Genomic DNA, 16,363 nt, shown 5'->3' with positions numbered 1-16,363 from the left:
GCTCCTCTTGATTTTCCCTACATATTGGCCGGACGGGACCCACATGCTTAATGCCGACTCCGAATGGCATCTGCATGGCAGATGAGTTTTCACTGAGAGATTTTCATGGCAGAAATACACCCGGAGCGCTTCCCAAACACTGCCGAGGGGCGAACCCCGCTTAGATAAATTTTCTTCTAATTGAAAAACCTTATTTCTAAAATTTTGACGTTGCTTTGCCCGGGTGTGAACCCAGCGCATACGGTGTGGTAGGCGGAGCACGCTACCATCACACCACGGTGGCCGCCGACGCAGTCACAGCTAAAGCCCTTACATATCAGTACAGGACCACGGGTAGATGAATAAAACGTCATCCACGGCACGGATAAATAAAGCGGTTTTTCGCAGAACGAGTGCAAGGTGAAGTTCTCCTGTTATCGAAGAAAGAATGACAGCTTATGATCCTCTCCTTATACCAACGGCATGTTTCGAAGACAATTAAATGATGAGCTGTGGGACGATGCTATAAAAATTCTCGGTACTTGAGGGTACCTGGGGTTTCAGTTTGCTCAAAAATTCTGCTAACACAATTGAAACTCTCATCTAAGTGTTCAACATAACCTCCTCGAAGCATGGAGAGCTGATGCTTAAAAATTGCATGGCTTACGAATAACTTAAGCCGAAATATTAAATTAAGGAAAGTAGAAAAACTAATGCAAGAGTTATTGGCTTAAGCCCATTCCTCTAAGACCATATTACTCCAAAAAAAGTTATTCCAAACGTTGCCGCATTAAGTATGATCAAGACAAGTTCGCACCTTATTTGCACCTAATTCAACTCGGTACTGCACAGTCTGTAAGAAGTCCTTAAGCATTCGCAAATTCCCACGTTCACATCACATAAATAATCATTGAGTCCGTCCGTCCATTTAACGCTAAGCACATCAGGCAATCAGTCACCTACTAAAGCAATAATTTTCGAGTTGCAGCGCTTTTCTTCTTATGTGCGCGGCATGGTTTCTCAGCTCATCATGCATTGTTGTTGCTGTTGTTTTTATTATAACTAGCCACTTTGTCTGTTTTATTGTAGTCGGTGGCAATCATTAAAGGCAAATCATTTTTCACATTTGTATTATGGTCTGCATTTGTCTAAAATAACCGCTGGGCAAACAAAACAAAAAAACAAAAACAAAATAAAATGCGAATAATATTCAGAAATGAGGCGAATCAAAAAACCAAATTACCTAAGCCTCCGATCGATTGCATATCACGATTTGCTTATCTTACGCTGGGCTGTACGTGGTTGAACTGGCAACATTTACGTAAAAGTAATCAAATCAACACCTTCCACCAACGGCAATAACTCAACGACGGCGACAGTCTATAGTCCAATATCAACCGTCGCTCTCATTGCCAAACAACGATCAACGACGATCAGTCATTGCCGCCGCCGCTGCTGTAACCGCAGCCCTAACCGCAAATGTTGACGCCTGTATTTGCCTTTAATTTGTCCATCTTTTTTACGTACGATTTTTGCATCAAATCACCAGTGTATGATATATCCCTTACGTACGGAGGCTTTGTGAGTATATTTTTATTTTCTTGTAGCGTGACCGATCAGTGGCTTAATCGCTGTGATCACAGCATGCAATTCATAGTGAGAAGAGCTGTGCAGATCGGCGTGTAGGTGATCAACACTGCCACACTTGTCGCCTTTGGTACTATGCCAGTTTGAGCCAAGAAATTTACGTTTCTGGAAGCCGAAATTGTCACTTAAGGGCTAATTTATGTCTCGCACAATTTATTGCAATACCGAAATGGTGCGATCGTTAACGCAACCTTCACTCAATCTCGCACTAACAAATGCATGTACATACGTCAATTACGAGCCTTCAAGCAAACTAGGGATACCCAATTTTTTACAGCTACTAATCGCACAATTGGTTCAGTTTACCTTTCTGCATTGCATAGGTTTTCAACTTTCTGCTTCACTTTGAGTTAAACTTAAACGAGCAAGCAAGGACGCGTTTCTGTGGACAGCTCGAGCATTGGTATTGACCTGCAATTGATTCCAATTTACTGCAATCCATTATAAAGGCTAAGCGCACGAGTTTCATGTCTTATTATTGGTAATTTTTGTGAGGCGTCCGCATATTCGTAAATTGCACTCGAAACAGATTTGTCGTATGTGTGAATATTGCTCACTGGGTAAGAAGAAAAGGAAATGGCAAATTGTGGATTATACTGATTTGTAATTATATAATACTTGAGAAGTTTATTTGGTAGAAATTTAACGTTGCTCAAAATTAAGTTCTCAATCATTTAATAGTTTTTTAACACGCTTTCATTAGCTTGGCCTGTATGTAACGGAGTCTTTGAGCTTAATTTTCACCGGTTTCTAGAAGTCTGATTAATTTGAAACTTTGCATACGTATCAAGGACCGATGACAATGCATTATTGTGGTGGTGTGGTGACATAAGGTCAACGGCCATAAGGTCAATTGGCCTTATCACCACTTTGAAGGGCGATAAGTTTGATTGCAACTTTGCACACATATCAAGGCTCGATGAAAATGTATTAATGTGATGGTATGGAGACATAAGGTCAACGGCCATAAGGTCAATTGGCCTTATTACAACTTTGAATGGCCATAAGTTTGATTCAAACTTTGCGCACGTATCAATACTCGATGACAATGCAATAATGTGATGGCGGGCTGATATAAGGTCAACGACCATAAGGTCAATTGGCCTTATCACCACTTTGAATGGCGATAAGTTTGATTGCAACTTTGCACACGTATCAAGGCTCGATGACAATGTATTAATGTGATGGTGTGGTGACATAAGGTCAACGGCCATAAGGTCAATTGGCCTTATTACCACTTTGAATGACCATAAGTTTGATTAAAACTTTGCACACGTATCAAAGCTCGACGACAATACATTAATGTGATGGTGTGGTGACATAAGGTCAACGGCCATCAGGTCAATTGGCCTTATTACCACTTTGAATGGCCATAAGTTTAATTGAAACTTTGCACACGTATCAAGGCTCGATGACAATGCAATAATGTGATATTGGGGTCACATAAGGTTAACGGACATAAGGTCAATTGAACTTGTGACCACCCCAAATGGCCATAGATTTGAAACCTTGCACATAATACGAAAAAGGCATTCCTTTATTAATGCTAGAAGTGGATGGGTGGCACATCTACGAAAGAGCATACTTGAGCCCTTTTTAACACGCTTTTATTAGCTTGGCCTATATCTATCTATGTATCTATGTATCCATGTATGTATGTAACGGAATCTGGAGTGGAGCCAAGAGCTCCGGTAATGCAGAGCTCCGAACTCCGTTGCACCTTTTGAAGCATTTTAAGATAGGTACTTTTAGCTGGTGCAGGCCACCAGACCAAGGCACCATAAAGAAGAATCGGGCGCACAATGGCTGTGTAAATACAGTAGGTCACCTTAGGGGAGAATCCCCAGGAGGGGCCAATTGCCCTCTTGCAGGTGAACAGCTCTGCTGCTGCCTTCTTGGATCGGTCCACTATATGGTCACTCCATAATAGGTTCCTATCCAGAATGACTCCCAAATACTTGACTTGATCGCTAAACGCTAAGAACGTACCCCCAATTCTTGGCGGTGTAAGATTTGGTACATTTTACCTCCTCGTGAAGAGAACATGCTCGGTTTTATCCGGGTTGACTTCCAAAACTGTGGCGGGTTATACTCCTGGAGCAGCTCCAGGATGTCAGCCGGGTCCGTTGGCGTCACTGGAACCCAGGCTCTAGCCCTTGGTCGTGAGGGGATATCACGCGCCTCCAATACCTTGAGGCGCGCGCCCGGATATACCACCCCTATCAGCGTGACGGCGGCCCTATAAAGTTTGACTGACCTGGTGTCGTCACAGGAAATTAGGTTGACATTTTCCTGGAACCACCCTGCATCGGTGTAAGATAGTGGTTCACCAGGGTTGTCTTTCTTAACCTTAACGGCCACCGTAGTGAACGTGTCCTCGATCCACTTCCACTGTTGTGCTTGATATTGAATGTTACAATCATTCTATTGGCAACTATCTGAGAGGAAGGATATGAAATGTAGTCAAATGCACCCCACGCTTTTTACTTTGAATTAAATTATTCTGTTAATAACTTAAATTTTATTATAATTTTATTTTGAGGTGATTAACTATAAACGATTGTTTGACCTTCTACTACTGTGATATAAAATTTTTTTAATTGAAAATTATTTTCTATCTTTTAGTTCGGTTTGCTAATAAAAGCGTGTTTTTTTTAGTTTTTTTTAAACTATTATTTATTATGTATAATACAAAGACTGATCCAAGAATAAAAATGTTGCAGGGATGAGAAGCAAGCTTCACAAAACCTTTAGTAGGTCACATTCACCACTTACCACAGCAGAATTTGTTAAACTACCACTGTCTGTATTTGTTATTTAACAATTATTTGTACACTTTTAATTCAGCTATGTGTTCAGAATTTACATTTTTACACTCTAAAACTACAATCAGTGTATTTTTGTGCTTAAATTATGTTAAAAATTGTGTTAAATTTTTGGTGTGGTGGAAGTGATTTAATAGAATTTTGTTACGCTCCGCTACTTTCCACCGAAGTTCGCGCTTGCAACATTTTTATTCTTCGATCAGTCTTTGTATTATACGCAAAAGCATTTTATGAGTTTTTTCCTTCTATGCAATATTAAGAGAACTTAGAATATGTCCTGTCAAAATGTTTAATCTTTTTTGCACAAAGCCAGCTGAGCTCCGAATAAAAGCGGAATAATTTTTGGAGTAGTGTTGGTGTATAAGAAGCATGGTAAAACAATATTGAGCGTTGAATTTGTGCACGGGGGTTGTTATCGTGCTTCAAGCAACAGATGAATAGGTGTGAAACATTGAGTGGGCGCTTTCACAGAACACAATTGTTGATCAATCGTTGAGTGTTGACTGTTGACTGTCTGTTCACTTCTTTCTAAGAAGTGGCCATGACCTACTTCTTCTTCTTCTTAATTGGCGCTTCACCGTTTAAACGGTTATGGCCGTTCAACAGGGCTCACCAAGGCGCTGCGTCACATATAACGGAAATAAACAGCTCCTATAAATGATCGTTTCATGTTATGTTTAAACAAAAGGCGCATTTTCCAAAATTATGCATATAATATGAAATTAAGGTTTTGAATTAAAAATCGCGCTATTCTTTATTCCAAATTTTCGCCTGCGCGGTTTTTTATTTTAAAAAATAATTCTTTTAAAATCTTTCAAATCTCATAATAGACAAATAATATTTAGAATCAAAATGTGTTCGACTTTTATTCCAAAGTTCGCTTTAGAAAAGAGAATTAATGTCAATGGCCGAGAAAAAGTTGTTCGGACATTAATGTAAAAAAAATTAATGTAATGTAAAGAAAATTACTGATTCCACCCAGATTCCGGCATTAATTCTCTTTCGAATTTGGAATTAAAAAAAAAAAATCAAATAAAAAACTTTCGTCTTCGATAGTGGTTGAAGCTTTTAAGTATATTATCACATTCTGGAAGTCGCGTCTGATTTGCTGTGAAGTTATAAATATTTTCTAGGATTATTTAAAAAACATGATTAAAAAATTAATGAAGATCAAACTTAAACGACAATACCCATACAATTTTTGTTACCTGAAAAATATTTTAAGCATTCTTTTTTTAGCTGTTATAGACATGAAAATAAAACGCATTTTTTTAATTCATTTACTTATTTATATTTTTATTAAATTTTTATTTATTTAACTTGTGGCTTTCATTTCTTCGTTTCATTTTATTTTTTTGATACGTTTAAAACACATTTACAAAAAAAAAATATAGAACAATAACCAAATATTTTTGTTTATAATTAATAAATTACTATATATGTATTCAACTGTAAGTTTTGTTTTTGTTTTTTACTAATTTATTAAATATGTCTATATGTATGTTTGTAATGTTTACTCTTTTATTTAACTTAATTTTTTTTGTAAGTATAAATGTTTGAACATAAACATTACTTAATATTTTACAACAGTGCATATGAAAGATTTTTTTCATTCCAATTTTATTTATAATTTTCTACTGTTAAGGTTGATTTCCCCGCAAGCTTTTCTTTTTGTTGGTAGTAATTTATTGTTTTTATGCCAATAAATAATGTATATTTACAAAGTTAATGCTCAATTATATAATACAAAGCATTTTTTTTTTTAATTTTTGTCTATGAAGGATGTTTTATTTACAGTATTCATTTGTCGGCTATATTTTTAATAGAAGTATAAGTATGTATGGATATGCATAAGGGTTGTCCGAAAATACATGGGGAAAAGTTGAAGTTCGAACTTTTAAAAACTCACGCCCATATTTTTTAAAGTGATTCTGGGGGACAGTTAAAAACCAACTTGTATGTATGGAGATATTTATAAAAAAAACATTTTTTTTTGTAAACTTTTAAAGATTTTCGTTTAAAAATATAAATTTTGATTTTGGACTAGAAATTTGTTTCCCATAACGTTTTAACGGACCTCTAAATTACTTGTAGACTGAGTGGAATATCTCAGATCTTTATTCAAAAATGTCATAGCTCAGAAACATTTTGAAGCTCTGAATTTGTATCAAAAATGATCTATTGCAGTTAAAAATGTATCAAATTCACGTTACGGAAGGTTTCGAAATAAATTTTAAGATATCGCACGTTTTATTGTTATACCAAACAACTTTATTGCTGAAATATGATATAAATAGTATATGTCTTCTGTGTTGTTTTATTGAGTATATTTTAAATGAGAGCAAAATATCATCACTTGACTATCCTGATGTGTGAAAACATTTAAAAATTTGAGATTAGTTTAGCACACTTTATGATATATGTGGAATCTGAGGTCGTAATATTTATAAACATAAGTAAATCGCCGTTTGGTAATATTTTATGGAGTTTTTTATTTCGCTCGAAACTGCTCTACCCGCCACCTTTCATAATATTGCATTTTTTTCATCAGAGGTTTGAAGAAAATTTAAGTATTTACACCGAATAATTTATTTTTATATACATAAATTTCATATATGTAAATTTGTTCCAATATATCAAAAAAAAAAAAAACAGTTTTAATTTCTAAACTCTTTTCCAAACTTAAAAAAAAAAGAAAAATATTTTTATTTTTTAATTGATACTACTTGATAAAAAGACCCCGATTGAAGATATATGTAATTTGAAGCTATTTATTTTGTACAGCTAGCGAGGCCAAATCGACCACTGTGCAGCTGTTACCACTTTGCGTGGCATCGATGGACCTTCTCCGAACCAAAAGCATCATGTGACTTTTTGAACAACCCTCATGTGCACTCTGTGTATCTATGTCCCTCCTTCTCTAACACACTTCGATTCGGCTATTATTTACAATTGTTTTAATTAGTAATTGGATTTTATGTGTTTTGTTTGGCAATGCAATGCGCTGATTCGTTGCACTATTTTTTGTGTGGTTGTGGTGTGAAATCCAGAAAGAAATAAAAATATTTTTTTTTTTATATAAAAAAATAAAATACAAACCTTTTTTTTGAGAACAAGAACTAGAACACTGTTTTTCATTTATCATTTAAAATATCAAACTTTATTTAAAAATAATTTCACGCATTGTATAAATAAAAATAATAATTTTTAACTTAAAATTAAAGTTGCACTGGTTTTTGATTTTGATAAAATAAAATATAAAAAAAAAAATAAAAATTCGCTAATTAAAGTCTGAGTATAATTTAAAAGTAGTTTTATTTTCTGTACATTTAATGGTAAACTGTAAAATTTGAAATTTTACGAATTAAGAAAATTTAAATTTATTAAAGCACAAATTGCCACATTGGAGCACAAAAGACACTTGAAGGAAATTATTATATAGCAGTTATATATCTACATAAGTATATATGAATAAGTGTAAAATGTATAATCAAGGAAATAATAAAATTGCATTTTTCTTAGATAGATTTACTCTAACAGTATTCATCTTTGTTGAGATAATTTATTTTAACTTAAAATAAGAATTAACTTTAACTGAAATTAAGTAAGATTCAGTGCCATTCCATTCATTAATTAAATTTTTTTTTTAATTCTCAATTTTGCTTAAACTACAAAACTGGATTTGGAAAAAACAAAAAAAGCGTCGTCTTACGAAACTTTTTTTGTTTTTTGTTTTAAATTTGTGAGTTGTTTCGTTTCAAAGGAGTTATCACTTGAAGCCAGTTAGGTTAGGTAGACTGAATGAGTCCGTAGTGTTGCATATTGAAAAACCCAAATACTAGAACCTTTATAGGACCTATGCGATTTGCTTCTCCTAATTCTGACAGTTGTATCACTTCTAATAGTTGAAGTCTTGGCCTGACAAGCGCAGGGCTCGAACACGAAACGTGCTCGATCGTTTTCTCCGCCAACCCGCACTTCCTATACCTGCTATCAGGACCAAGCCTAATTTAAAAGCATGTGAGGCCAGAAGGGTAGTGTCCAATCAGGAAACCCGTCATGAGCCCACAATCCTCTCTTTTTAATGACAGGAGTAACTTTGTTAGTCTAAGGTTGTAAGACCTACACATGATTTTCGCCACTTGCAGCCCCGCGCTTTAGTCGATTTGAAGGCAGTTAATATTAAAAAAATAAAAGTAAAATATTTAAAGACATTTTTGTTTGGTTCCGAGCCTCACATTTAGGTTGTAAATTTTATTTGGCGACGGTAAGGATTTCAATTTTGGCTTCAAGCTACATACATAGTTCATAGGCGAAACATTTAAATAGCTTTATTTAATAAATAACTATAAATATTACTTGGTTAAAAATATTTACAAAAGTACGATAGTGTTGCCATTTCTCACAGAAAATACAAATACAAAAAATTCGCCTCAACAACTGTAAAAATAAAATTAAAAAATTTATGCTAATTTTTCATGCCTTCACTTCAGCTTCGTATTTTTTTCTTTGAATTTTTTAAATTTTTTCTTCGTTTACCTTTTTTACTGCACGCACAATTACAACTACACTACTTAGTACGATTTTATCAAACTTTTACTTGACATCTACAATGAGAGGAACTTCTCTGATATCGACTGGATTTTGTGGCGATGCTAGCTGTTGTTGTTGCTGATGCTGGAGGTGATGGTTATGGTTTTGCGCTTGCGCCTGGATTTGTGGGTGTGTGTGTTGTGGTGTACAGCGTTGTGGCTGTTGATATTGCTGACTGATGATGGCTGCTGTAGCCGCAGCTGTTGGCGATATCTCAGACGTTGGAATGTCTGGTGGCGTAGAGGGATTTGCAGCTGACAACGCTAACGCTGTTGATGTTGACAATGATGAAGCGCTTGTTGATGCCGCCGATGTTGTCGATGATGCCACAGATGATACGGATGCTACTGGCACATTTGCACCTGCTAGATCCACAGTTGTGCCAGTCGTCTCATCCATATCATCACTCGCACATTCGTGACTGCTATTTTCGCTTGTTTGCTTATGGTTGTTGTTGCTGTTGTTGCTGTTATTACTACTGCTATTGGCAAGCATCATACGATGATGTTGTTGTAGACATTGATTGGCATTTACCGCTGCGGCTGCCATCATCATTGCTGCGTCACAATAGTTAGACAACATTGTTGTTGGATTTACAACACTCGCTGTTGGTGGCGCCTGTGATGTATTGATAGCGTAAAAGCAATTCGTAGCGCTGCTGCTGCTGCCGCTATAGTCACTAGCCATCGAAGTGGCTCCTATGTGACTTGTGCTTGCCGCACCGAATAAGCTGCCACCATAGCCTCCCATACCGCCCATCATACCCATGCCCACATCTCCACCACTAATATATTGGTTGTTGCTGCTCGCGCTCGACATTTCACTGCTGCTACCATTGCCTATATCAGTGATGTTGTTATTGTGACTGTTGTAATTTAGCAAACTGCTGCTGCTGCTGCTGCTGCCACTCGTACTGCTAGCCGCATGACCATTGCCAATATCCACATTTCCATTGCTGCTGCTGTGGTAGTTATTGTTGTTGCCATTGTGGACAGTGGTTATGTGGTTATTGTTATGCTGGCCGTGGTAGTAGTTATGGTTGACAGCGGCAGCTGCTGCTGCTGCGGCGGCGGCTGCTGCAGCTGCAGATGATCAAGTCGTTGTCAATTGGCGCCACATTGTGTGTCACATTGATGGCAAGTAAGGCCAAGAGAAACTGTTGCCGGACAGTAACATGTCGCGTATCAGCGTTTCAATGGGAGTTTTACCGACTAGACGCACAAAAAACAATTGCTCGATAACCTAAAAAGAGAGGTGAGAAATACAAAGTAGCAGTTGGTTATTGAAATGTTTGCAAATATTATTTTTTTTTTTAATTACTTTATTTAAACGGATCTTTGAGTGAGATATGCAATTGAATCGCAATAATAAATTTTTTAGTTTCGTTGTACATAACTGCGACAAGATTGAGGCCGAGCTTCATTTCCAATTTGAACTGTGCTACTTTTAACTACAAATAGGGACCTTTACACCCAGAAACGGTTGTGCATGGCAGATGTAAATATTGCGTGAAGAGAATGATATGATTACGCTCGAGACCCCAGCAATCCATTGTCTAGGGGCGCCTCGTATGAACAATTTTTTCTAAGGTATCTTTGATCTTTCTTCCTTCATGACTGGATTGTGGCAGAAAACGAGCTTTAAGTTGACCTCGCAGCCAGTGACCGTCGAGAGGTTGTCTTCTCAGAAGACCTAGTTATTTTTCACACGGACACATTTCAGGTTAGAGTACGCGATGATCTGCTGGGATGCTTGAGTTGGATTGTAATTGGGCCGAGTCATGTGCATGGTCTATGATCCCACTGAAAACAGAAGTAGCTCTTTTAAGGCAGATTTAATATAATTGTTTTCAGTCGTCCCTCGATTGCAGGAGTAGCATTGGCACTCTGAAAGCTTAGACTTATACCGGACAGGAAGTGGGCATGTTAACTTAGAATTGAACAAAAGAGTAGGAAGGTCCCCCATAAGCTGTGACCTCTCGCCAAGCGTTGTACATTGACTTTTTCGACATGATGAAGACAGCGACCACTACCAAAATGTCGGTGTATATACAGCGAGAAGTGGTAGCTGGGGTCACCGGCGCTTTGCGAAGAACTCTTATTTTGGCGCTGTGGATATTGGAAGCAAGGTTCCTGCTGTCCGGGTGGTGATCATTCTTCGGGATATGGTTTGCTGTGTGCTGTATCACAACTTCCCCTTGTGCGGGCTTTAATACATTCACTCCCTCAAGAATGGAATGTGGTGGGATAACCAACTGAGGCAGGTTGGTTGAGGGGTTTTCTGTCAAAAGATCAATATAGGCCTGCGAATGCCTGCCTTCGCTTGCGATTACCTCGAACTATTTTAGGATTATGTCTGTCATGTGGGTCTCTTCGCGGGAATTAGGTCAAAGGGAGTTTACACTAATACTCAATCGCGCAATATAATGGACGACTTGGGTTTTATAATTTGAAAAACTATTTTTTTAAATGAAAAGGGCAAACAATTTATGTAAATAATGCTATTCTTTAAATATATATTATCCGTTAGGTGAAATGATGTAGAAAACATGATTAACAAACTCACCTGAGAGGAAACGGTGCGCAGGGAGGGCAATCGGAGTAGGAGTTTTCCAAATCGCGTTGGTTGACTGGGATACTGGGTGCGGCAGTATTCCTCGAGCGCGCATTGTGATTTCTCCTGCAGGGATTCGATATGTGTAACGTCCGATAAACCGCACGCATCTAAAAGATGAAAAATATTTCACCAGTTAAAAGATGTGAAGAGACATTTGCGTATGTAGAAGTAATAAGGATAAGTAATCCTAATGCCCATCAAAAATAAGAATTGAAACTCGGTTATCTGACTTGCCCTATCTTTCTATGCACAAAGAACTCCTGATAGGGCTAAATAGCTAATATAAAGTTCACTCTTTATTTTTGACAGACATTAAATTAAGGTTGTCGTTATTCGTCCGGAAAATTCTGTAGAAAAACTTACATTTTTTACTTTTTTTATTTCTTTTTTTGCTCTTGTTCCATTCTGGACAATACAAACAGATTTTTCCGGACAAAAACCTCTTCTTGAATCTAACATACCAATTACTTCATACAAATCTCAAGACTTATTTTATAAAGTATATAGCCCTTACTTTGCAGTTTAGCACTTTAATGTATTTCCTTAACAAACTCCGCTGTTGAGACGCGCAAATATCGAGAAGAATTCTTAGTTACATAAACTGTGGCGTTTGAGCTTTCCTAATCTGCATTAATACATATGTACATACATAGATACCACAATACTAATCTGAAACAATTAAAATTAGAGCAACAATGCCATCTTTTACGAGCCTTTTAAGAATTGCCTTGCAGAACAAGAACAACTAATCGATTGATCGTCAAAAATAACAAAAGATAACAGCTAAACCTTGAAGTGGCAAATATACAAATTATTTTAATGGGAAAATAGTAAATAAAAGCAAACAACAAATACATACACATACACGAAACATCCACCTAAGCACAGAAAAAGCATTGACAACACAACGCTAGACGCGTCATCCATCGACAATTGACATACTCAACAATCAACAACAATTAACATTCAGTCAGTACTCAACATTTAACAAGTATTTAATTAATGTGTTGTTGCTTTTGTTATTGTTTCATATTGGCAGCATGCTTTTGACAACAACACAAATCACATTGAAATGTGAATGCGATGCGACGAAGACATCGAGGTAGAATATCTTGTCGTAGGCATTCATAAACAACAAATACAACACCAATGATTCAATGATTTTACATATTCACTCCAATGTATGTACATATGTATGTATGTACATATAAACAACACATGCCGAGCTTTATTAATTAACAATCAAGCTGAACTCAATAGCATTCACAGTCTTTGGAATCAGTCAGACGTTTTATGCAGAATTTGATGCGTATACGCCATGTCGTTCACCGCACTTGCGCCACGCCTCCCTCGTCAATGGACCATCGATTGTTTACAAAACAGCAAAAAAAACAAATTTTACACAAATCGCTTGTTGTCATGAATGTAGTACCCGCATGTGTACATGAGTTTATGTTGCAATATTAAGAAACTAAAATTTACATAATTTTAATTAAATAAATTTGCTGGTGTCATTAGCGTCGGCCACATAAGCTCAGCAACATCCTCAACGTTGGTTGACACATTACACAACATTGAAGATTTGAGAAAACTCAACTAGCACTAAACTTCCCGAATTTCATTAAAATTCGAGCTTTCTGATGTTATCTTGTAATTGTTACCGAGTCTTTGAAAGGCAGTGGCTTCTTAAGCGTCGAGATCTAAAACTGCTCACCTACAGAGAAATGCATCAGCTGAGAAACACAGATTCACAAATACAATAGATTTAAAGTATATATATGTATGAGTTTTTAATTATTAAGAGAAGATAGAACCGTTTTTTTCATGGCAAAGAGCGAGTCCGAAACATCAATTATTTTCTGGTGAGAGTTATAATCTTCACACAAACATGGAAATGTTTGGGATCATCACTTAAGCGATATTTAACTTTAACAAATTAGGTACACATTTACTCATATTTGCTGACTCTCGCGCTACACTTCCAACAAAAGAACTTTCTTCATTCATTTTCTCCCGAGATCATTTGCATTAGGCAGCTTGCGTAAGGCCTGCTGGTCTTCTCAGCAAAACAATATCAAACACATGCCATCTAAATAGCTATTTTAGCAGTATAATAAACTTTTTTGATTTTGTTTTAGTGGCCTGCACTGCTCCTTGAGAAGACCTATCGAACCATACATAAATTTAACTTTATAATTACAGCATGGGCGTAAGAGGTGAGCGAAGATTTTAACTGGCAAATTTATACATAAATATTAGGAAAAATATCTCGCTTTCTGAGGCCAAACGGCAATTATCTTTGTAACTTAATGAGAAGCTAATTTTCATGAGAGGTAAAGATCCACAAAAATAAATTTTAAAGTTAACTCTGAGTTAAAAGGTCCTGCAAATGGGCTTTGGGCTTAACTACGTTTTCGTTTACTGAAAAGTTGACATTTTTTACAAGTCTTTGCTAAAATATTTTGCCATGAGTGCAAAGAGTATTCATTGCAGCGTAGCAGCCTAGAACTTTACAGAGGGAGTGTCAGTCCCATTTTCCCCATTGGTAAATTTTCTTATTTAGAATTTTATGTTAGTGGAAACAATAGTTCAGCGACTTTGTTTCATTTATTAGGGATCTTAAAAATAAAAAGTCTGCTTAGAGTGTGAACATGTTGATCTAAAACTTAATAAAAGATGCAAAATACGACAAAGCTCAAGAGATCGAGATATTTGCAAGCCTAACACATCTAAAAATTGGCTTACGGAAAAATTAGAGAGTATGCTAACATTCATTCTGCGAAATATTTTTCGAATCAGAAAATGAGTTATTTCTGGTGGCCTGATATCTTCATCTAAAAGAATCAATAATCAATTACTGAAACATTCAAAAGGATGATATTAAAATCACCTGTCACATTATGTCATAAACACACCTAATTTTTATTCATATCACGATGCAAGTTGATTGTATCATTAGCAATTGGTAATCGTTTGGTTATGAAATTTACGTCTTTTGACAAATCTATGCAAATTTTATTTCATTGATTGCCATTCGCATTGTCCAATTTGTTCCTTCCATTGAAGCTGTCAACAGAATTATGACTATTTGTGGTTAAATGTATTTATGTCAATATGTTTTGGTATTTTTGTATTTTTTGCATACTCTGTTACTAAATTTTATCTAAACATGTGAATGGTCAATTTAAGTGACGTTAATTGGTGGTTCGATTGGTAATGAAAGTGCGCCAAGGTGTGGCAACGACAAGCGATTTTTATATTTTTATGATGTCACTGGTCGGCCGGTTTGGAAATCTGCACTAGCGCAAACAACAACATCAGCTCTGAAACCAAGCGAAGAATCACACTTGGCAATAAATTCTACTATGGACTAGGTAGATAATTGAAAAGTAAAGTCATCTCTCGGCAAACGAAGATCATGCTCTACAAGTCACTTATCGTACCAGTTCTGCTTTATGGTGCAGAACATCAGATGAAGCGGCGGTGCGCGTTGGCGAGGGCGACTACCGAAGAAGATTTAATGATGAGATGTACGAGCTTTATGCAGACATGAACATAGTCAAGCGAATTAAAACGCAGCGGCTACGCTGGCTAGGACATGTTATGCGAATGAAAGATGATGCTGCGGCTAAGAAAGTATTTTTTTTATAGGAACACGCCCATGGATGCAGATGAAGAAGGTGGCGCCAATTTCGTATGTAATGGCTTTAGTAAATGATACTAGACAATTTTATATTTAGATCGTAGCAAGCGATTTTAAAACCGGACACATTTTACTGTATTCCTTTCTTTCGCGATGAGTTCGATTCGATTAGAGGTACAATTATGTCAACTGAAAATTTTACATTTTTCTTGAGATTTCATATGTACATGGTATCCATTTAACTATTTAACTCTAATATTATGTTCAAACAGAAAAATAAATTGAGGCAATTTCAATATAAATTGAGTGGTGCTCATACAACTCAATTTAGCTTAGACAATAGTAATTTGATAGCCGGTTGGCTCAGCTCTACAGCAACAACATACCTTTGTTCAGAATGTCAAAATGTGCGTGTTGGAATTAGGCGAATGGAATGGAATGAAAACATAAAACTTTGAAATTTTTGTGTGTTGTAAGAAAATGTGTTCCATGTTTTGGTTTCATTTTGAGTTTGCCATCCTCTTCTGACAATCTCTACTACAGTGAAATGAAAAAAATTATATCAGCTGATGAGTTGAGCCAACCATGTAGTTGAGCCATGCGCAGCTGACGTTTAAATCTACTCTATAAACACATTTACAAGGTTGTATTTGCAGTTTGAAACAATTTATTACGCAATTTTTTCGTAATAAATTGCCCAAATGGTAGAAATAGCCAATTTGGTGTGTGTTTGAACCTAGTATAAAATACAAAGTAAAAAAAAAAAACAGAAATGCACAATCAAAGAAAAAAAAATTTTTATCACAACCACTTCATCCAATGACTCATCACTCAAGACAAATTTTTTTGCTTTCCATTTTGCAACAACAAATTCTTCTCACAACAAACAACCGCAATTTCTTTTCGGCGCATGAGTATTTTACGTCAACGACTTGTCGCCAGCAGCGTTAAACATTTAACCATTTAATTGCAAATTAACCACGAACACAGCCGTCGGAGCGACTGAAGCTCACCGAGCATTGATAATCAAATCATTTCACATACAACAAGTAAGGAAGGC

General features: G+C 36.3%; 1 protein-coding gene across 1 annotated transcript in view; it reads right to left on the bottom strand.

Moving 5' to 3' along the window:
• Positions 1 to 8,985: 8,985 nt before the first annotated feature.
• Positions 8,986 to 16,363, bottom strand: part of svp (COUP transcription factor 2) — a 98,880-nt gene continuing 91,502 nt past the window's right edge. Inside the window, exons 4-5 of the mRNA XM_067777313.1 lie at positions 11,610 to 11,767; positions 8,986 to 10,286 (exon numbers count right to left, since the gene is read on the bottom strand). Of these exons, the coding sequence (XP_067633414.1) occupies positions 10,170 to 10,286; positions 11,610 to 11,767 (275 nt within the window). The 3' untranslated portion in view covers positions 8,986 to 10,169. The remainder of the gene's footprint in view (positions 10,287 to 11,609; positions 11,768 to 16,363) is intronic.

The sequence above is a fragment of the Eurosta solidaginis genome, chromosome 1 (assembly GCF_040869045.1).
Source record: "Eurosta solidaginis isolate ZX-2024a chromosome 1, ASM4086904v1, whole genome shotgun sequence".
Lineage (NCBI taxonomy): Eukaryota > Metazoa > Arthropoda > Insecta > Diptera > Tephritidae > Eurosta > Eurosta solidaginis.
Note: the sequence above shows the minus strand (reverse complement) of the source record. Positions and strands in the feature narration are given on the sequence as shown.